The following is a 24,254-nucleotide window of genomic DNA, read 5'->3' as shown; positions in this document are numbered from 1 at the left end:
CAGATAGGCTTGTGACAAGTCACTCTCCACCCCCCCCCCCCCCCAAACCTGCTAAGCTGTAAAAATGTCTTTTATTCTTGACAGGGGAAACTGCACAGTATACAACACAGATTGATGCTCACTTTGAAGTCCCCACGTATGTGAACAGCTCCAGTCTTCCCTCACTTGATCATCTGAATAACGGCCATGGCCCAACTGCTCCACTCAACTTTGGAAAAAGTGCCAGATACCTCCAAGCTTCAAAGTTTAGCATCCACTTTAGGACATAGTACGTAAGGCACTGGGCACACTTTATGGAATATTGGTGCTTCATCCAGTTCAATTCTGCCCTTTGTGCCTTTGAGTTTACCAATACCCTTCTCAAACACCTTCTTATCAGCAATAAGCAGCTGTGACAGTCTTTGGTTAGTGCTACTGTTTGGGCCTGATGATTGAACATTGAGAGCTTTGATTATATGCCAGTCCAGTTGGATTTTTCTCAGCTATTCACATCCAAAAAGTGTTGGCCCTCCACAACACATAAAGCTCTAACTGTTATGTTTTGTCTTTGTACGTCACATTCACTTTCATTTTGCCTTTGGGAGACACTTTTTTTTGCCTGTATATGTCTTTAGCATCACTGAGGTCTTTTCTAATGGTAGCTTAGAAAACAGTCTGTTGGAGTCAGCCTCTGAAATTACAGACAAAGCTGACCCTGTATCCAGCTCCATTTTCAATTTTACACCAGACACCTATGTTGTGATCCATATGATTTTGCAGTCTGCTTCAGTAATATTCTGCAGTTCTAGGCATCACAGCTCACCTTTGTCAGATTCTGTGTTTCCCAAATCAGTTGCACATTCAGTCACTTTATGCATTTGTTCAGTTTTGTGTTAGAAACTTTTCACTCTGTGTGGCTTTTCCCTTTGGTTGTGTTTTTTGTCTGACTTGCATACTATCTCTATGTGGACTTGTCTGTGACACTTTCTGAAAACCTTTTCTTTGAACCAGTAGTCATTTGCGTTATGGGAGAATTTGCCATATCAATAACATTTTGGCTCTTTGCATCATTCAGGAACATTTTGTGTGTTTCACATTCTGCTTCATCCTTTGACTGGTTCCTTTTGTGAAATCTAAATCTCTCAGTGATTACTAACTGTTTTAGGCTCAAGTGATTTTGAAAATTTCTCACCAATAAATTCTCATTCTCTGTCTCTCTCCTTCTCTCTCTCTCTCTCTCTCCACCCCCCCCATGATTGATCTGCTCACTACCCTTACCCACCTCTAACAGCCATTTCACTCATTCCTCTTTCCTTTAATACCAATTATCTCCCCTCTCCACTCATAGTTCATTTGTAGGTATTTATTTGCTGAGTTCCTTCTGCAGGTATTTTTTTCAAACAGATGTTTTTGAGAACTTTACTTTGAAGTGTCTCAGCCAAAAAGTCAACTCTTTATTCCTCTCAATAGATGCAGCCTGAACTGCTGAATTCTTCCAGCATTTTGTCTGTGTTACACTAGCTCTATTTTAAACAATTTATTGCTGTGTTAACACATTGAGTACTAACTGATAAGATACTTTTAGACACAATTTGTTTAAATGATGCTAAAAGAGCATCTATACTTTTGTGAGAACCATTATAAATGAAAAAGAATACAACAGAAAGCAAGTAGCAAAACCTATTATGTGTACTGCTGTCCTTGTGTGTGAAGTAGGAACTACACAATTCTGCAGTAAGCTAAACTCCACTCAACTAAAACACAGGAATCAGGATATAGCACCTAAGCTTCAGACGCTTTATTTGGGCAGCACGCACACATACAATTGAGTAAGAGTAAAACTGAGTAAAAACCAGTAGATACCATAAGTATTTAATGCAGCAAATTTATGATGACTAAGTCCCACATTCATAAGAATTAGGAATAGGAAGCTAGACTTACATGTAAAATATCCAAAATTATACGCACCATGAGTTAGCAAAGTTTTAAAGACTGCAATATTATGTAAGCATTCATTAAATTACTAGGGCTGGTTGATCACTATTTCAATAATCGGGAATAGACTATCACATCATATTAACACAAAATATTGCTCAGACAGCATTCTCCTTTATGAACCTTTCCAAGTCTACCATACTAGTTCCTCTTAGAACCTTATAAGCTTCAATGAAATTAAATGTTGTTGTTCTAAACTCAAGTGGCTATAACCCCATCCTACTCAATCTCATAGGAGAGCCCTCTCATCTATTATGTAACACCTCCAAGGGAAGTATCTCCTGAACTACAGAGTTTAAAACTGCAGTCAGTACTGATAGTATAGACTCCTTCAGATACCATATTTGGAAATCTTTTTGCATCTTCTCTCATGCGTTTGCACTCTTTTTATAGTATGAAAGCCAGAAGTGTGCACAGCACCCCAAGCATGGCTCAACTCAGGTTGTATAACTTCAGTACAAGTCTGTTTTCTGTTATAGAAAGGAACCCAAATACCATTCTTCATGTAATTGATCTGTGATCTTCTTGTGGTGTTTGCACACAGAAATCCCTTTGGAATTCTACCATAATTACACTTTTAGCTTAAATAGAGTATTCCACATATCACCTATCTATTCAGGAATTTTATTAATTTCTTGTGCTTTGTTATATCTCTTCTGTATTAAATACAAGTCCTAATTTCTCATTACATTCCTCCTTAGAACACCTGGAGAACAAAGACACATATGTAAGGCTCCTTTTCATTGACTACAGTTCTGCCTTTAATACCATCATTCCAAATAAACTGACTCCTAAGCTCCGGAACCTGGGCCTTAGCATGCAGATCTGCAGCTGGATCTTCAACTTCTTCACAGACAGGACCCAGGCTGTAAAAATAGGGACAAGCTCTCCTCTACAATCACTCTGAGCACCAGTGCCCCACAAGGCTGTGTACTCAGCCACCTGCTGTACTCACTGTACACCCATGATTGTGTAGCCAAGTTTCCATCGAACTCAATATATACGTTTGCTGATGACACCACAATTGTAGGCCGTATCTTTGGTAATGATGAGTTTGAGTACAGAGAGGAAATTAAGAACCTGGTGGCATGGTGCGAAGACAATAACCTATCCCTCAATGTCAGCAAGACGAAGGAATTGGTTGTTGACTTCAGAAGGAGTAGCGGAATGCACGACCCCATCTACATCGGTGGTGCGCAAGTGGAACAGGTCAAAAGCTTTAAGTTCCTCGGGGTCATTCTCACAGATGACCTGACTTGGACCAACCAAGCAGAGTCCACTGCCAAGAAGGCCCACCAGCGCCTTTACTTCCTGAGGAAGCTAAGGAAATTTGGCCCATCCCCTAAAACCCCCACTAATTCTTATAGATGCACCGTAGAAAGCATTCTTCTGGGGTGCATCACAACCTGGTATGGAAGTTGTCCTGTCCAAGACTGTTAGAAGCTGCAGAAGATCGTGAACACAGCCCAGCACATCACACAAACCAATCTTCCATCCTTGGACTCACTTCACACCGCATGCTGTCGGAGCAGTGCTGCCAGGATAATCAAGGACACGACCCACCCAGCCAACACACTTTTCGTCCCTCTTCCCTCCAGGAGAAGGCTCAGGAGCCTGAAGACTCGTATGGCCAGATTTGGGAACAGCCTCTTTCCAACTGTGATAAGACTGCTGAATGGATCCTGACCCGGATCTGGGCCATACCCTCCAAATATCCGGACCTGCCTCTGAGTGTTTTTGCACTACCTTACCTTCCCTTTTCCATTTTCTATTTATGATTTATAATTAAAATTTTTAATATTTACTATCGATTTGTACTCCAGGGAGCATGAAGAGCAGAATCAAATATTGCTGTGATGATTGTACGCTCTAGTATCAATTGTTTGGCGACAATAAAGTATAAAGTATAATTTTAAATTGGTTGTTTATATGGAGATTAAGAAGTAGTCTCAGCATCCACTGGTGTCTGTGGAACGCTGCTTTCCAACTTCGGGCAGCCTGTAAGCACACTTAATACCACTACGTTACAGTTAGCTTAGTGTCCTTTCTGCTCCTGGCTCACAAGTTGTCACCTTAATCATGAGTAAACAATGTACCATCTTATCAAACACCTATTTGAACTTCAGATACATATACCACAATACCTTCGCTAACTCTTTGTGTTACATTTTCAAATGATCCATTCATATGGTCAACAAGAGCTTTCTGTTGTAAAATCCATGCTGCCTATTTCACTATATTTTCAGTCTCATCATTAGATACACAAGGACCTTACCTTCAGGTTAAAGGTGGCATCATTACAGGAATGTTGATGTCCAAAGAAAGTTTGAGCACATAATCCCTAAAAGAAGAAAGAGAAAATGCTGTGTTAAATAATGATTAAAAAGCATTGATTTATGTGAAAGTTGGAAGTAAGTAGGAAAAATATATAATTATACTCAAATTGGCTAATTTTGATTATCCCTAGAACAGGTGCTGGGATTGTAATATGTGATTAACCCACACATGCTGCTTTTGATGCAGGTGAGCATTGCATCTTGATCTTACCTGTTGACTTGCACATTCACAGAGGCAGCAAACACTGTATACGTGTCAATAAATACAACGAGTCAACAGCACTACTTATAGTTAGGCAGTTCTACATGCTTCTTTTAAAGGGGAGATGATGGCAGTAGCACCAGAAGGCAGTGGGACTCACTAAGGAGTTTAATCTCGTTTCTGTGTGTTGAACTACTAGCCTGGTCCAGGAGAGAAATGTAGGATGGTTGTGATCTGTCTGCAAGTGACCAGGAACCAATCCAAATGAACACAGTACAGAGCTACTTGAAGAAAGTATCAGTAGTAACCAATGCAAAAAGTTATATCATAATAACCTGTTCACAGTGCAATAAAATATTCAATGACCTACAATCAAAGTCACTGAATGCCAACACCGAGCAATAGCTCAGAAGCTATTGAATGGAACATTACCTCATTATTAACCAACCAACATCTTCCAAGAATCAGCAATCACACCTAATATAGTACTTAGCTATGAGTCTGAAAGGTTGAAACCACAGAGGACGACAATATCTTCATAAATAATTTGCTGCATATTCCATTCCCCCTCATGCTGCAATTTTTTATGATCTATATGCTGCATATGGAACAACTGTGCAATATCATTTCCCCATTCCTCAGCAGAACTATATCCTTATGTTTCTCTTTTTTATTAGCTATAATTATAAAAAGACCCTGGTCAGATACACACTAACACACAATTTGACAACAGCTATTAGCAGCTCAGACACTGACAGGGATCAGGTCATGCTGATTCTTGATTATGAGTGACTTGCAGCTAGGCTAGAGATTAAAGTTTAACTTTGACAGTAAAGTTTATCTTTGGTATTAGTAGCCTGAAAGATGAAGTTGTGCAAGTTCTTCTGCAGGTAAATTGGACAAGGACTTTAATTGGAGAGAATAAGGACAAAAATTGATTGTTTATACATGCATGCATGCAATGACTTGGAATGTGAGGAGAGCTAGATTCAACCTTTGAAGGACTTGTGCGAGCTTGAAAATTCTTTCTAGCAGGAAAGTGGCAGCCAACTTCATTGGCACATTTGTGGACCTCAACCATCATGTGGTGATAGCTGATGTTGCAACTTCAGTCATTTAAAAACAATTAATTATTTTGACAGTAGAAATTCAAATGAAGGTTTAGCACACGTAAGTAACATGTGATGTAATATAATTTTTGGGCTCTTAATTCAGCTTTGATGCATGATGTTAGGCTAACTGATCTGCAGAATCGCATTTTTTTCTCCTATTTGCTACCTTTTAAACCACTGAATTAGCTCAAGATACTGTCTGAAAGAGAGTGGCTAAACACATGCATGGGTTTCATACAATTAATTTCTAAAGTAATTTTTCTTTATAATATTTATTTTAAGTTCTTCACTCCAATTTGAGCCTTGGATCCTCAGCACTTTGTATTTTTTGTGCCTTTTGTAAAGGTGCATACTATGTGTAAAATATCTCAGCTATTTCCGTTAATTTCTCTTGCCTCACCCAGTAAAATTATAGTGATTTATTTTAATAATAGAACATAGAACATTACAGCACAGTACAGACCCTTCAGCCTCACAATGTTGTGCCAACCATTTAACCTATTATAAGATCAAGTCATCGCTTATCGTCCTTTGCTTTAAAGAGAAAAGTCCTAGCTTGCTCAACCTATCCTTATAAGACATGCTCTGTAATCCAGGCAGCATCCTGGTAAATCTCCTCTGTAACTTTTCTAAAGCCTCCTCTTCCTTCCTATGATGAGGCGACCAGAACTGAACACAATATTCCAGGTGCGCAGAAGATTGATGTGTAAGAGTTTTAGAGCATATTGTAAATAAAAGTGAGTTACCAAAAAATCAAACAATTCAGAAGAAATTCTTTTACCTCGAGGGGAGTGAAAAGGCTAAATTTGGTACCAGGAAGTTATTATGCTTTATATGCATCTGAGCCAGATATATACACCAGAAAGAAAGGAAAAGGGAAAGCAGCTTGAAGCTCCAACATCATAAATGCTGGCATGAATGAGGTGGTCTAACAGACTGTTTCAATACTGAATATTCCATGTAATGCCACGTAAAGTCTGTCATTCTTGTTTGCACAAAGATTCCAATTTGCTGTACTCTCCGAAAGCATTAAATCTCTAAGAATCCCCTTTGATTAGATGCTAGAACTAGACAATCTCTTTGGAGAGGTATTAATGAAAGCACCTGTGTCAGATTTAATTGAATTTATCGTTTGATGGTGAAGTGAATATTTCATGAACAAGCTGGACTTAAAAGACTTCCAGTATGTTCTGAAGATGAAACAAAATTCTTCAAAGGAGTGCAGGCATTAAAATATTACCTAATCAAATACAATTCAGGCATTTCATTTTAGAAACTTGAGGTGTGATTTCAATCTTAAGTAATTACAATCACTGAAGAGATTTACACCATGGTAACAGGCCACTTAGCCATTACATCTGGACCATTGTTTAAACTCTACATGAGCCTTCTCCTAATTTCTTTCATACTTCGGTAATTCTAACATCTTCTTATAAAAGAAAACCAAACATGAAGAGGCAAGAACAGTTGAACAGCAGAGACACGTCTCAACCTGCAATCATTCATTCCCTCAGAATGTAAGAAGTCAGGAACTGGAGGCAATAAATGTTGGCAAAGCTGCTGTCAAAAACCTCATTCAAACTCCTGGATAATATATTACTTCTGGTTTTTCCCTGATGCCACACATTCATTAATTCCCCACAATTCAACCAACCACATTCTATATCACGAATCTGCATTGCTTTGACACCTTCTTTGATTAACAGTACTACCCCAGAGTCAGTTACGGGCTGCCAAGGGTGCCTTCAGAGCCCACAAATGGTATCTGTGGATAAATAACACAAGATAGTAAGGCACCACAGACATTCAGTTGAAATTTGAATAGCAGACAAATTATATCAATTGGTATGCATCACTCATTTAACAGACAATTCAATGTCCTTTCCTAACCTAAAATAGCAGAATATTTGTTCAGCAGCTAGAAAACTCCTCCACTGGAATTATTTAAAGGTATCATCATTTATTGATTATTTCACATTTCCCTCATAAATAGTTTATTGCTTAAAATCTTCTCATTTTGTTTATCTTTGACTTGTTTATTTGCATTACTTCTGACAGCAAGATTAAATGTGACTGTAAACCTAATCGATGAGCTGATTTTCCCAGTCCCAGCTTCAGCTTACGCCTGATTGACGACCGAGTGCATCAACACTGTTGATTCCTGACGGGGTATTTTAGAAGACTGGTGTTATTATGATTATTTTTACTGCGTCGTGTTTAAATGGATGACCATGGAAATCTGCCAGTGACCACACACCTTACATTTAAATGTTTCAGTTTAAGATGGTGTTGGTGAAGCACGGCAAATTGTCAGTAGCAAACAAAACACATAAAAGAACTAACTACTTTATTAATCACAGTTTTTCTGGTAAACAATCACTGCAGTCAACAGCCTGTAACTTGCCTTTCAGAGCAGAGTTTTTGAACTGTCTGTACAACCTGGCATTTTTACAGTGTTAACTGAAGTTTCGAAGGTGCAGGACAGTTGCGGCATGGCATGTATGGGTTGAATCGAGGTGGCAGGCCTGGGCCTAACAGCATGGAACAGTGGCCACACATTTTAATTCCACATCCCATTCCCATTCTGAATTGTCTATCCACGGGCTCCTCTACTGTAAAGATGAAGCCACACTCAGGTTGGAGGAACAACACCTTATATTCCGTCTGGGTAGCCTCCAACCCGATGGCATGAACATCGACTTCTCTAACTTCTGCTAATGTCCCACCTGCCCCTCGTACCCCATCTGTTACTTTTTTTTATACACACATTCTTTCTCTAACTCTCCTTTTTCTCCCTCTGTCCCTCTGAATATACCCCTTGCCCATCCTCTGGGTTCCCCCCCACACTTGTCTTTCTTCCCGGACCTCCTGTCCCATGATCCTCTCGTATCCCTTTTGCCTATCACCTGTCCAGCTCTTGGCTCCATCCCTCCCCCTCCTGTCTTCTCCTATCATTTTGGATCTCCCCCTCCCCCTCCAACTTTCAAATCCCTTACTCACTCTTCCTTCAGTTAGTCCTGATGAAGGGTCTCGGCCTGAAACATTGACTGCACCTCTTCCTAGAGATGCTGCCTGGCCTGCTGCGTTCACCAGCAACTTTGATGTGTGTTGCTTGAATTTCCAGCATCTGCAGAATTCCTGTTTTTAGCGTGGAATAAGCCAATGTTTGGCCATTGCTGGAGCACACTTAGAGATGATTCGATGTGGCAGGACCAGGCGAGGCAGAGTAGAGACAGTGGGGCCTGGGCCCGGGCCCGAAAGCCAGGAACAATCCAAGATTCGATAAATTTAAGCACCAGGCCGAATTGGGAAGATCAGGATGTCAGGGCTGGAGGGAAGGTATGGGCTAATCCAGCTTGCTGCTCCAGAAGGTTAACTCGCCCCTGAGCTGCCTTGGCTGCAGTGATGACTGGCTTCGCAGCTGTGAACTCACTTTCGTGAGCTTCAGTTGCTTGCTGCGTTTGTTGTTTGCACAATTTGCTGATTTTTCCTGCACACTGGGTGTTGGTTTGACAGTCTTGTTTTTTAAAGCGGTTCCATTGGTTTCTTTGTTTTGTGGCTACCTGTAAGGAGATGAACCTCAAAGTTGTATATAGTACACATACTTTGATAATAAATGTACTTTGAACTTTGATTTAACAATCCCACTATTCCTTCTAATATTGACACAAGGAATATGCGACTCAAAGAAGCAGTCCAAAGAAGGTTCTTTTGGTTGATTCCCGGGTTGAAGGAATTGCCTTTGTGAGTAACTGTTGAGCAAGTTGTGCCTTTGCTCATTTACATTTAGAAAGAATAATGAGAGATAATCTCAATGAAACAAACAAATGTGCTAGGATCCAGGACGAGGGGACACAGTTTCAGAGTAAGCAACACACACACAATGTTGGACAAACTCAGAAGGTTAGAATAGACAGTTAAGGTTTTGGGGTGAGACCCTACATCAGGACTGATAAAAGGTCTTGGTCCAAAGCGTCAACTGTTTATTAATTTCCATCGACACTGCCTGAGCTACTAAGTTCCTCCAGAATTTTGTGTGTGTTGCTCTGGATTTCCAGCATCTGCAGAGTTTCCTGTGTTCAGAATAACCAAGAAGCAATACAACATGGAGGTTATGAAGGTAATATACTCTCTGAGCATTGTGAACCTTTGGAATTCTCTACTCCAGGGGCTATAATAGACTCCAGGGTTATGGGAAACAGGAAGAAAAGTGGAGTTGAACCTAAGATCAGATCAGCCATGATTTATTTGATGGTAAACACTCCTTTGTTTAGCAAACAGCTTCAGCCTGATTATTAGAGAATAATGATTTATTGGAAAGTTTATCCATGCCATGGTATCTCATTTCCCAAGTTGGGTCTGAACAGGGTGCTATATAGCTGTAACATTACCTCTTGGCTCTTAAACTCAATCCCATGGTTGATGAATGGCAATGCACCATATGAACATCTTAACCACAGAGTCAACCTGTGCAGCAGCTTTGGGTATCCAATGGAGTCGGACCCCAAGATTCCTTTGATCCTCAACACTGCCAAGAGTCTTACCATTAATACTATATTCTGCCATCATATTTGACCTACCAAAATGAACCACATCACATTTATCTGGGTTGAACACCATCTGCCATTTTTCAGACCAGTTCTTAGGATTTGGGGGCCCATACTAAACTTCCTCAATTGTCTGAGGTAAAAGAGGCGCTGTTATGCCTTTTTTCACCACACAGCTGATGTGTACAGACTACGTGAGGTCCTCAGTGACGTGGAATCTTGATGTGCATAATTGACTGTTATATTTATCTGGAGACAGAAGAAACCATTGATGCTGTAACTTGGAGCAATGCTGAAGATGCTGGAGGAAATCAGTGGATCAGGCAATAGCTATAGAGGGAACTGGACAGCCCATGTTTTGGGTCACGACCCTTCATCTTGTGTTGTTCAGCCTGCATAGAGAAGCCTGTCTGTCGAATTCCTCCAGCATCTTGAATGTTGTTAAATACAGGACATGTGTATAAAAGTCACTGCATTCAACTCTATCAAGTGCTTGAAGTGGTGACAAGTCACAAGGAAAATTTATACCATGCATGTATCGGGCAGTGACTAACCATCTCCAGAACATTATTCTAACCATCTCTCAATGATATTCAAATGTGTTGGGATTACTACCAGCATTCTGGGGTCTCAATACTGCTCAGAAATTTAACTAGTTAAGCACACAAATAATATGTCTGGTTTAAGATGGTGCTGGTGAAGCTCACAACTATTTACTTGTGGCAAACGAAAACACCAGAATACAACTAAACACTTCTTCTTGTAAAATTTATAGTAAACAATCACCACAAACAATGGAGCGGTGAGAAAAGTTGAGGCTGCGTCAAAGGTTGAAGCATGTGGGAGCAAGATGAAACCGAGGCATATTCATAGAACATAGAAAATAGGTGCAGGAGTAGGCCATTTGGCTCTTCGAGCCTGCACCGCCATTTATTATGATCATGGCTGATCATCCAACTCAGAAGCTAGCCAGCCTTCCCTCCATACCCTCTGATCCCCCTAGCCACAAGGGCCATATCTAACTCCCTCTTAAATATAGCCAATGAACTGGCCTCAACTGTTTCCTGTGGTAGAGAATTCCACAGATTCACCACTCTCTGCGTGAAGAAGTTTTTCCTAATCTCAGTCCTAAAAGGCTTCGCCTTTATCCTCAAACCGTGACCCCTCGTTCTGGACTTCCCCAACATCGGGAACAATCTTCCTGCATCTAGCCTGTCCAATCCCTTTAGGATTTTATACGTTTCAACTAGATCCTCTCTCAATCTTCTAAATTCCAATGAGTACAAGCCTAGTTCATCCAGTCTTTCTTCATATGAAAGTCCTGCCATCCCAGGAATCAATCTGGTGAACCTTCTTTGTACTCCCTCTATGGCAAGGATGTCTTTCCTCAGATTAGGGGACCAAAACTGCACACAATACTCTGGGTGTGGTCTCACCAAGGCCTTGTACAACTGCAGTAGTACCTCCCTGCTCCTGTACTCGAATCCTCTCGCTATAAATGCCAGCATACCATTCGCCTTTTTCACCGCCTGCTGTACCTGCATTCGAGGCAAAGTTGGGACAGGCGGAGTGGAGAGGCAGATTCGAGGCCCATCCACCTAAACCGAGAGTATGGTTTGATCAATCTAAGTGCCAGGCTGATTTGGAACAGTCGGGTATGGGTCGAAACATGGAGGCAGGGTCCAGACCCAGAGGATAATGATGCAACAGGGCTTGGATGCAAAGAACAATTTAAATGCTGGATCAGATGGATTGATAAGGCAGGGTGTCGGGACAAGAGGTGAGGGTCTGGTCTGCTCGCTGTTCCACGACATTTAGTCAGCTCTGTGCTGAACTGAGGCTGAGGCTGTAGCCTACTTCAGCTGCTCTTACTTTTATTGTTTACCTGATTTTTTTCCCCCTCTCTACATATTGAATATTTGATGGTCTTTTTTTATGGGTTCTTTTGGGTTCTTTGTCTTGTGGCTGTCTGTAAGGAGATGAACCTCAAGGTTGTATAATGTATACATATTTTGATAACAAATGTATTTTGAAATTGAACTACAAGGCAAGGTCATAGGTATCATAGAACACTCTCCACTTGCCTAGATGAGCGCAGCCGCGACAATGTCAAGAACCTCAGCGTCATCAAAGTCAAACCAATTCATTCAATCAGCATCCTATTCACTAACTTGAACTTCCCATTTTTGCGTTAGTGTAGTAATGTGGCTATGGCGTTTCATCTGCAATTACCTTAGCAGCTCACTCTGGTTTCTGTAATGTATCCTGTGTTCATGTGTCTTAGCACCTGAAAGACATTATATCTTGTACAAGTTCCTCGCTGCATCAGCCACCATTATGACTTATTGCTGTCCTCATTAACTGAGCTGTACTGTTTTGTCCCACTGTCCTTATTCTATCTAGGATCTTGTCCCACTGTCAGGGCAAGACCCTACAAATTCCTTCCAAAAGAAAGGCAAGCATACCTTTAACACATAGATGGCAGTGGTTATACAATCTTAGTGTTTGGGAAAATCCTCCCACATTTCCCTTCCTTATAGCTTGTACATAGCGATGGAGACGCAACATAAAATTTTTAACTCCCTCATGTTGGATGTAAGAAATAAAGTTCTAATTCTAATTTTAATTCTAGTTCATGTAGAAGATTCAGTATCTCCTTCTCAAGGTCAAATTCTGATATGAGCAACAATGCACATATGAAGAGAATGAAGAGAATAAATAAAACACCATGTCAATGAAGAAACTAGAGAAAATGGGATGTTCTCAGAGTTTAGGGGAGTTACAAGGCATGAAATGAAAGGGAAGTGTGGTAAAAATGTTCAAAATCATGAAAGTTCAGAGAGAACTGGAGGAGAAATTATTTCTAATAACAGAGGGTGACTAACTGGAGGACATAGATAATTGGCAAAAAATTAAAGGCAACTTGAGAGAAAAAATACACACGTTATGTGTATTTATGAAAAAATAGTACATGTTATCTTCTAGAATATACTGCCTGATAGACAGTTGGAAGCAGAATCAACAATAATTTTCAAAACAAAGTATTGGAAAGACACTTGAAGAAGAAATATCTGCAGGATTCAGGGGCATGGAACTAATTGGATAGCTCTTTAGAATGGCATGTAGGTTAATGGTCCAAACAGCCTCTTTCCACATCTCAGTCCATAATCCTAATCTCTTACTCAAAGCAATTCTGATTCTGATTCTGAGTGTACAAGATGATAAGACACAAAGATCGAGTGGACAGCCTGGGGCAATTTCCCTAGGGTGGAAATGGTAGTAAGAGGGCCTCTGTACCTCCCTCTGTAATTGGATCCTCGACTTCCCAACTGGAAGACCACAGTCTGTGCAGATTGGTGATAACATATCCTCCTTGCTGATGATCAACACTGGTGCACCTCGGGGGTGTGTACTTAGTCCGCTGCTCCGCTCTCTGTATACGTATGACTGTGTAGCTAGGCATAGCTCAAATACCATCTGCAAATTTGCTGACGATACAACCATTGTTGGTAGAATCTCAGGTGGTGACGAGAGGGCGTACAGGAGTGAGATATGCCAACTAGTGGAATGGTGCTGCAGCAACAACCTGGCACTCAATGTCAGAAAGACGAAAGACCTGATTGTAGACTTCAGGAAGGGTGAGACGAAGGAACACATACCAATCCTCATAGAGGGATCAGAAGTGGAGAGGGTGAGCAGCTTCAAGTTCCTGGGTGTCAAGATCTCTGAGGAGCTAACTTGGTCCCAACATATTGATGTAGTCATAAAGAAGGCAAGACAGCAGCTATACTTTATTAGGAGTTTGAAGAGATTTGACATGTCAACAAATACACTCAAAAACTTCTATAGTTGTACCGTGAAGACCATTCTGACAGGCTGCATCACTGTCTGATATGGAGGGGCTACTGCACAGGATCAAAAGAAGCTGTATAAGGTTGTAAATCTAGTCAGCTCCATGTTGGGCACTAGCCTACAAAGTACCCAGGACATCTTCAAGGAGCTGTGTCTCAGAAAGGCAGCATTCATTATTAAGGACCTCCAGCACCCAGGGTATGCCCTTTTCTCACTGTTACCATCAGGTAGGAGGTACAGAAGCCTGAAGGCACACACTCAGCGACTCAGGAACAGCTTCCCCTCTGCCATCCGATTCCTAAATGGACATTGAAGCTTTGGACACTACCTCACTTTTTTTAATATGCAGTATTTCTGTTTTTGCACATTTAAAAGAATCTATTCAATATACTTAAATGAGTTACTTGTTTATTTATTATGTTTTATTTTATTTATTATTATTTTTTTTCTCTCTCTGCTAGATTATGTATTGCATTGAACTACTGCTGCTAAGTTAACAAATTTCACGTCACATGTCGGTGATAATAAACCTGATTCTGATTCTGATTCTGAAGATGTTAAGGTGGCCCATCATTTCCTTCTTCTTTACTGTGATGTTATGTTTCTAGTGACGCTGTTATACTGCTTTCTTTCAGCCATTCTTATGTTATGTAGGATGCTGTACATTATGATGTAGAAGACCCTGTAAAGCCTGATGGAGAACATCCAGACGTGAATGGAATGCTAGCCTGGCTTCCATACTAAAGTACTTAACAAAATGCTTTGATGTAACACCTTCAGGCAGAGATGATAATCTTACCAAATGAAAGGCTGGACATTAAAAGGCTGAGAGGATTGGTTACTGTGGGGAACAGCATTAATATCCAAACACAGATTTAGGCAGACCTGTCCCATTCAATTTCTATTTCTTATCTACATGATGCCTATTGGCAACACCAGTTGAAAACACATAGCCACATCTATACTGTTGCTACCCAGCTCTACCTCACTACTATTCTTCTTGACTCCTTCAATAGAGTCGCCATCTACTTATGAATGAGCCAAAACATACATATTGCTATATTTGAAAATACAAGACATCATTCCATTATTCCTGTCCAAAATCTCCGGGCTCTGGCTCTATTCCTCATTGGTAATGGTCTAAAAATGAAGGAGGCTGTTTCACAAACTTGGTGACATTGTTGACTCCAAGTTTCAGACTATATATCTATATCAATACTAAGGATCTTATTTCATCCCCGCCTCAGCTCATCTACTACTGAAACCTTTAGACAATACTATAGGTGCATAATAATGCTCTTTCCAAACATCTTGATTGGCTTTCTTCTTTCAGGTCTAGATAAACTCAAGGTCACATTCATATATGCTCTCCTGGTTTTATGTTGTATTATGTCTCCTTCTCGATCACCCTTTTGCTTGCTGACCTAAGCTGAGTCCTGATGAAACAATACCTAAATAGATAAATTCTTATTCTTGTTGCCAATTGCCTCATGTCTTTCATTTCCCTATCTCTACAATATCCTGTAATATAACAACTCTCAAGGTATCTTGGTTCTTTCAATTCTTCAATATAATCATCTCTAAATTTGCCTGGTCTACCACTAGTACCCATGCCTTCAACTACAAGATATTAGAATTCCCTCAGTAAACATCTTTGCCTCACCCAGAAGAATTCTACTTAAAAATCTACGTCTGTAGAAGAATTGTGAAATTATTTATTTGCTAACATTTCTGTACTGCACCTTGGGTGAAAAAGGCAACTCTGTTGATTTTTCCATTCCTTTATCTAATTCATTTTTGGAATTGGAAGTGTATCAACCATTTATAAAGCAGCGTGTAAAATGAGTAATGTCCTGCCTTAAGGAATACGTTATCCACAGTTGCTGAACTGTGGTATCAATAACTAAAGTACAAGATATTATGGATAAAGGAAAAGGATTTGGTTCCTGCACTGGTCACTGGGCAAAGCGGAAGGTTGAAGTCCAGAGCACAGTGAATCCTGAAGGTACCATTTAGAAATAGAAGCCTGAAGGCCCAAGCACATGGACCTGGGTCACCGGGGTTAGAGACCCATGTGAATCTGGAATATGATCAAACACATGATCAGCGAGTCCTGGAGTGAAGTCCGAAGTTGAAGGCCTGTCTGTGGGTTTGAGGGGATGGACAGGTTGGAGCGAGGTGGAAAAGGGGCTTGTTTTGATGTTATTGTCTTGTTCAGTTGTTGTTCTGCTGAGCATTGTGGCCATACTATGTTGGTTCCAGAATGTTGTGGCAACATTTATAGGATATCCCCAGCACATCCTTGGGTGTGTTGGTTGTTAATGCAAACAACACATTTCACTACATGTTTCTATGTGCAAGCTATAAATAATTCTGAATCGGAATTGTAAACTTTGCCATAGTGAAACTGGGATAAAAGTTCTTTCAAGTTCTGCAAGAAGCAAATTACATATGGAAGAGCCAGACTGAACATAAGCTGCTTAAGTATGAATCATACAAAAAGGAATGAAGCACATTTCTATTGCAAACATAACCACAAGCCACATCAATCATCAAAATTAATAATGACATGTTGTCTGTAACAACCAACTTCATGGAAGAATGCTCAGGGAACAACTGTTTAAAGGAATACTACAGTAATAGTCTTTGAATTGCCCAGGGGTAATAATGTGAGGGATGGTGACAAAAAGGATCTCACTTTGAGTTGGCAAAATAAATTTCTTTGAGCTAAAAATATTCAGAACAATGGTAAACTACTTCTGAAATGGGTCAATAAAATTTCTGTGAATTCAGTAATGTTAATGACCTACCATCCAGTTTAGAAAGATTATCTATTCTTTTTTGTCAAAATCAAACTGCAGTTTAGGATCTTTAGTTTAAAATAATACATCCTGCATCATATCCAACTCTGAGGAATCTATATAAAGTCACCCATACAGCTATACTGAGATTTAAGTGCAGGATACCACTGATTGTGACCTTTTAATGATTTTTCCAGCTAACTTGACTGTGTGGCTAAATGCAACTGAAACACCATCTATGAATATGCAGATGACATCACTGTTGTTGGTTGAATCTCAGATGGTGATGAAGATGTGTACAGCAGTGAGACAGGTCTGCTACTTGGGTGGTGCCACAACAACAACCTCACACTCAACTTCAGCAAAACCAAGGTGTTGATTGTGGACTTTGGGAAGGGGAGGTCATGAGAACCTACAAAAGTCATCATCAAGGTGTCAATGGTGAAAAGCATGAGCAGCTTCAAGCTTCAAGGTATTAACTCCTTGGAGGGTCCATCCTGGGTTCAACACATTGATATAGTCATAAAGAAGGCACACCATCAGCTCTACTCAATTGGGAGTTTGAGGCAATTTGTTAAGTCACCGAAGACTCTTGCAAATTTCTATAGATGTTTGACTGGAGAGCATTCTGACTGGTTGCATCACAGCCTGGTATAGAAGTTCCGATACACAGAATCGCAAGAGGCTGCAGAGAGTTTTAGACTCAGCCTACTTCACGACAACCTTTGCCACCATTGAAGACATCTTCTACAGGCAGTGCCTCAAGAAGGTGGCATCTATCAGTTAGGACCTGTCACAATCACAGATTCGGCAGCGCAGTAGCTACGGCAATTGCGCTTGTGAATTTGCACGTATCAGCTAATTATTATCTAATCGTGATAGTATTTAACTCCATACTTGTTGTCGTAGTACTTGTCAAGACTTAGACAGAGCGCAGCCACGCTTCGCTGCCTGTTTGCTTTCGGGCTTCCCTGAGAAATTGGACTTTTGAGTTAACTGATCCTGAAGACTCGCAGTATTTGTTCAATGTTTAGATTTTCTTTTCAGCCGCAGTGTAGGCTTTGTATTCCTTTTGTGAGTTTTAGTTAACAGCCGTAGTTGGCCTAGCATTTTTTAAAAATTTTCCCTTTAACACTGTTCGCATTAAAGTTTGTGAACCATCAATCTACTTAAATGTCTCTCACTCCACACTCGGGCCATATCTGAACCTGGTAACAGGATCCTCTCCATCCAGGACTTGCCCTCAACTTGTTACCTGAAGATACACACTCAATAATTTAGGAACAGCATCTTTTCTTCTGCCTTTATGTTTCTGAACTGTCCATGAACCTATGAACTACCCTTTTTATCTTTTATTTGCAATATCTATTGATTCTTGTAACCTATAATAATTATTTTGTTTTTGCATTGTACTGCTGCCTCAAAACAACAAATTTCACGTATATAAGTCAATGATAATAAATTGGATTCTGAACTACATTACTGGCCTTTAGAATATGAAACTCCCAAATGTCTGGTGAAATGCCAGGAAACTATGACCAGAATAATAAAGTTGAAATAAATGTAACAAGATCAAATATAATGGTGCATTAAAACTTATACTTTCCTTTTCTTCAAATATATTATTCAGTAACTCAGCATTCAAAGCTACATAAATGCCAACATTATCCAAGCCCAGTTATAGAATCATACAGTATAGAAATGGGCTCTTTAGCCCAAAATTCCCAAATATTTAAAATGTGTCCGCCCAGATGTCTTGTATAACTGGAAAATAACATCCCCATTTTCCCATGTGCCCATGGGGAGATCTCCAGGTGATCCAATTTCCTCCCACATTTCGAAGAAGTATGGGTTAGGTTTGTAAGTTGCAAGCATGCTATGTTGATGCCAGAAGTATGGCAACAGTTGCAGACAGCCCACAACACACACACAAACTGTGCTGATTGTTTATGTAAACAGTGTATTTCACTGTATGTTTCAATATTTTGATGAGCATGTGACCAATAAAGCTCATCTTTACGATCTTTATTTTTAATTTTTATACCCAGTGGCCTGACTGATGAATGCCAGTATCCTGAAAGCCTTCACCACCCTGTCTACCTGCGATGTCACTTTCAGGGAATCATGTAATTGTACTCCTCAGTCTCTCTGTTCTACAAAACACCCCATGGCCCGACTGTTGACGATCAATGTGTCCTACTCTAATTTGACTTCCTCAGACTTATCTGAATTAAACTCCATTTGCCATTCCTTGGCTCACTTACCCAGCTGATTAAAATTCACTGGTCCTGATAACAATTTTCACTGTCAATGACACCACCTATTTTAGTGTCATCTGCAAACTTACTAACTACACCTTGTACATTCTCCTTTACATAATGATCCATTTATAAAGATGACAAATAGCAACGGGCCTAACACTGATCCCTTGGGGAATACCACAAGTTTCAGTCATCCAGTCTGAAAAACCTTCCACCTTCACCCTCTGCTTCCTACTATCAAGCCAAATTCCATGTGACCTAGCTTATCATAGCAGCCTACTATGTGGAACATTACCAAAGGCTACCAACCACCCTGCTCATTGATCTTCTTGGTTACTTCTTCAAAACCTCAATTAAAATTGTGAAACATAATTTCCACTTCCATGCACAAAAACATGCTGACTATTCCAAATCAACTACTGTCTGTCCAAAGGCTTGTATAGCTTAACCCTCAGAATTCCATCTAGTAATTTATCTACCACAGATGTTAGACTAACTGATCTATTGCTCCCGGATTTTCCTTTGCAGCCCTTCCTAAATAAAGGCACATTAGCTACTCTCTAGGCTTCCAGTACTAAACCTATCACTAATTATCATGCATATGTCTCACTCAGGGCTTGTGCAATTTCTTTCTAGCTTCCTATGAGTTTTTGGGTACATGTTATCAGGACCTGGAGAATTATATGCCTTCAAACATTTTCAGATATCCTGTAGCTTCTTTACTGTAATGTGAACTTTCTTCAAGATTTACCCTTAATCTATCCAAATTCATTCATTATGAAGTCCTCATATCCTTCTCTATAGTAAAAACAGAGAAGAAATATTAATTGAAGACCTCACCCATCTATGCAACTCCACACAAAGATGCCCACTCTGGTCTTTGAGGAGCTGTATTTGCTCTTTTTCTTAACACACATATAAAATTTCTTTGGATTATCCTTAATCTTCAATGCCAAAGCTATCCTATGCCCCTTTTTGTCCTTCCTATTTCTTTCTTTACTCTTCCAGGGATTCACTTGATCACAGCTATGCTGGACTTCTTTTTCCTGACTAGAACATCAATATCCTTGTCATCTAAGGTTTCCTATTCCAGCCAATCTTACCCTTCATTCTAACAGGAACATGCAGATTTTGACCTCTCAACATCTCACTTTTTAAAACCTCCTACTTACCAGATGTCTCTTTGCCTGAAAACAAACTATACCATTTTTTTGCAAAGTCCTATTAACACTATCAAAATTTGTCATGCCCCAACTTAGAATTTAAGTTTCTGGACTAGATATGTCTCTTTCCATAGTGAACTGAAAACTAATTGAACCATGGTTGCTAGTCCCAAAGTACCCCTTCATTGACGGTTCAAGATAAGCATTTGCCCTGCTCTATTTCCCAAGAGTAGGTTAAGCTTTTCCTTCTCCCAAGTCAGGCCTTTGATATATTTCCTAAGGAAACATCTGAACACACTTAGCAAATTCCACCCATCAGAGCCTTTAGTACCATGACAGCCTCAATCTATATTAGGAAAGTTAAAATCCTCTTCTAGGACAGCCTGCATTGTGTAGTAGTCTGCTAAGCAGGAGAATTTGTTTCTTGATTTGGCCAGAATTTGAATTAAGCTAAGTTCACGTCATTGTGAAGCCAAGGTTTTTCATAAATGCTCCACTTGGTAACATGTTCTGCATCTTGTAATAGTGAAGGTTGTATGGTGCAGATATACCATAATTACGTGTCGACAATTGCTTAAGCCACGTACAGTCCTCCAAATATGGTAGCTAAAGGCAGAGATGAAGGCTTATTACTACAGGAAACACAACTGTTTGGTGACCATAGATTTGAGGTACATTGATTGTACAAATGACATAATCAAAGTACTGTAGTTGATGTTACGTATATAGGAAACAACAGTGTTTAAAGTAGTGAAATATTCCAAAGCACTTTAAAGGAGTTGGTTTTACTAGATCACATAAAAAGACATTGAATCAAAAATCACATGCAATGATACAAGTTTTAAACGTGCTTTCAAGAAAAAATCAGAATGACTGACAAAAAGAGATTTAAAAAGGAAATTCCATATCACTGATCATGGTTGGCTGAAGTCTAACTATAGGTCCCATCTTTTGCTGGCTTGGACAAATGTACAGATATAAAGTAAAGATACTGACAATGCTTTACCAGAAGCTGAATTTGTAAAGCATGACTGTGATGGTATGCTTGTTCATGCAAACATGGTTTAATATCATAGTGTTTGTTTTTCACATTTAATCTTCCTTGGTATTTAATTTTCTTATGATAAGAGAAGCTCAGACTTTACTGTCCCAGCAGGGATTCTTGCCTAATGAATAGATATGAGCACAAATATACAATAAAATCTATAGAACTCTAGTGCATCTTAGAATGTCATGGATGTCATTAGTAAATTCTTTTGCTTTCCAGTGATTAAAAACTCAGAGACCTTCTTATTAGAGGCAATGTGCAGTATTTTTATTATAATTTTTAACAAAAGAGTTTAGACCTGAAATCTTGACTTTGTTTCTCTTTCCACAGGTACTGTCTAATGTGCAGAGTATTTTTTAGCATTTTCTGTTATTATTTCAGAATTTCAGCAACGTGCACTTTGTAATTTTCATTTTCATCTGCATTTGTATTTCCTAAACATGGAAGATCATGTTGGAGCCTTGGATACAGGTCTTGTTAATACTCACTGAGGGTTTACAGACTGTGTTTCTGAGTGTGGTGGAGTAAGAGAGGAAGGGAAAGGATTAGGAGAGATTGTTTTCTAAGGTGCAGAGGATAGCAACTTAGGTCAGTTTTGGAGAAGGAGGAATGATGATATTGGGGGGCAGTTGAAGATAAATGGGAAGCACCCGGGTGAGAATTATTTGGTGCTAGAAGAACAGCATTGCAGAGGACTAACAGAAGGATCAGGTTTTATAAGCAACAGCATGTGATGGGGAAGAGAAAGTCCTATACTTGTGTGCAGCATGGAAGGCACCAGATGATAGATTGAGGGAGGAGAATCAGACTGGTGATGATACAGACAGGAGTCTCAGGGGACCTTTTGGAATTTAAGGAGTAAGAAGATTACAGAAATTAGTGGAGTTGCTGGATTTTAGTGAGCATTCCATTTGCTTACAGGACCCTAGGTTAGTACTGCAGTAGCACAACTGAGTTGCGCTAATAAATTCCAATGATATATTCTAAGCTGTCCAAAAGCAGATATATGTGGGAAGTGACATCATCCATTTACTGCAAATTCACAGAAAAATAAACTTTCAATTGCATAATGTTGAACAGAACAGACTTATGTGCCAGATTTGTCAACCAGAATTGTGAGCAATATGAGTGATGCTCCTCAGCAACAATGCACAATCAAGAAAATACAGCCTCCTACCTCATCACTGCAGTTCAGATAAAGGAAATTCACACATCACTACCTGTCTGAATTACAGAATAATAATTCATTCTTATGAAATTCATGTTTAAAAAATTAAACACAAAATGTGTACAGAGAACTGAACTAGTTTACCATGGATACGATTGCACACTAATAGTTCAGTATAGGAACAGATTCTATTTATTATCACTGACATATGTCATGAAATTTGTTACTTTTGTGTAATACAATGTAAGACATAAAAATACTGTAAGACAATAAAAAATAGTTAAAAAGAGGAAGAGTGAAGTTTAAGTACATTTATTATCAAAGTATGTATACATTATACAACCTGAGATTCTAGACACTAGACACTAGAATACTACAGCACAATACAGGCCCTTTGGCCCTCGATGTTGTGCCGACCCATATATTCCTTAAAAAAAACGTACTAAACCCATACTACCCTGTAACCGTCTATTTTTCTTTCATCTATGTGTCTGCCTGTCGAAGAGGATCTTAAATACACATAATGTTTTAGCCTCCACCACCATCCCTGGCAAGTCATTCAAGGCACCCACAACCCTCTGTGTAAAAAACTTACCCCTGATGTCTCCCATAAACTTCCCTCCCTTAACTTTGTACATATGCCCTCTGGTGTTTGCTATTCGTGCCCTGGGAAACAGGTACTGGCTATCCACCCTACCTATGCCTCTCATAATCTTGTAGACCTCTATCAAGTCCCCTCTGATCCTTCTACACTACAAAGAGAAATTTCCCAGCTCTGCTAACCTTGCGTCATAAGACTTGTTTTCCAATCCAGGCAACATCCTGGTCAATCTTCCCTGCACCCTCTCCATAGCTTCCACATCCTTCCTATAATGAGGTGATCAGAACTGAACACAATACTCTAAGTGTGGTCTCACCAGAGATTTGTGGAGTTGCAACATAACCTCTCTACTCTTGAACTCAAATCCCCTATTAATGAAGCCTAGCATCCCATAGTCCTTCTTAACTATCCTATCAACCTGTGCAGCGACCTTGAGGGATGTATAGATTTGAACCCCAAGGTCCCTCTGTTCATCCACCATCTTAAGTAACCGACCATTAACCCAGTACTCGTCTCCTTATAGGCAACCATGAAACAAAGAAACCCAACGAACCCATAAAAAATGACTGTCAAACATCCAAAATGCAGAGAGAAAAAAAAGCAAATCGTGCAAATAATAAAAGTAAGCAAATAGCATCCAGAACAAAAGTCAGTCAACAGACATGAAGCCTGGAGCAACAGGAACAGGCTTCAACCTCAGCCTCAGTTCAGTAAACATCGTGCTGCGTAAACATTGTGGAGCCCACAGACATGAAGCCCAGAGCAGTCAAAGCAGGCTATATCCTCAGCATCAGTTCAGCACAGAATAGAGTAACAGCACGGAGCAGTGAGCAGTGCTGGCCTAACCCTCGCCTGTGGTCCCAACACCTTGCCTTTTCAATCCATCTGGCCAAACGTAGGGTCATTCCTCGCTCTAGGACCAAGGCCCTGTCGCATTGATGTGTTCTGGGCCTGGACCCTGCCACCACATTTTGGCATGTACTCGACCTTTCCAAATCGATCAAACCTCACATTCGGTTTAGGAGGGCGGGCTTTGAATCTGCCTCTCCTCTGCTCCAACTTTGCTCCGCTCTGCTTGCCGCAACTTTGCCTCATATATGCCTCAGCATTGCCTCAGATCTGCTTGCCTTCGCTCTCTTCTCTATTGTTTATGGTGAACGTAGTATAGTGTTTGTAGTTTATGGACTGT

At 40.0% G+C, this 24,254-nt stretch overlaps 1 protein-coding gene across 2 annotated transcripts in view; it reads right to left on the bottom strand.

Annotated features, from left to right (window-relative positions):
• Positions 1 to 24,254, bottom strand: part of LOC134348350 (sperm-associated antigen 16 protein) — an 856,325-nt gene that overhangs the window by 299,494 nt on the left and 532,577 nt on the right. For both annotated transcript variants that reach the window (XM_063051565.1, XM_063051566.1), the window contains one exon: positions 4,250 to 4,315. In XM_063051565.1, the coding sequence (XP_062907635.1) occupies positions 4,250 to 4,315 (66 nt within the window). The remainder of the gene's footprint in view (positions 1 to 4,249; positions 4,316 to 24,254) is intronic.

This window comes from Mobula hypostoma, chromosome 6, assembly GCF_963921235.1.
Source record: "Mobula hypostoma chromosome 6, sMobHyp1.1, whole genome shotgun sequence".
Lineage (NCBI taxonomy): Eukaryota > Metazoa > Chordata > Chondrichthyes > Myliobatiformes > Myliobatidae > Mobula > Mobula hypostoma.
This window is presented reverse-complemented; position numbering and strand designations above follow the sequence as displayed.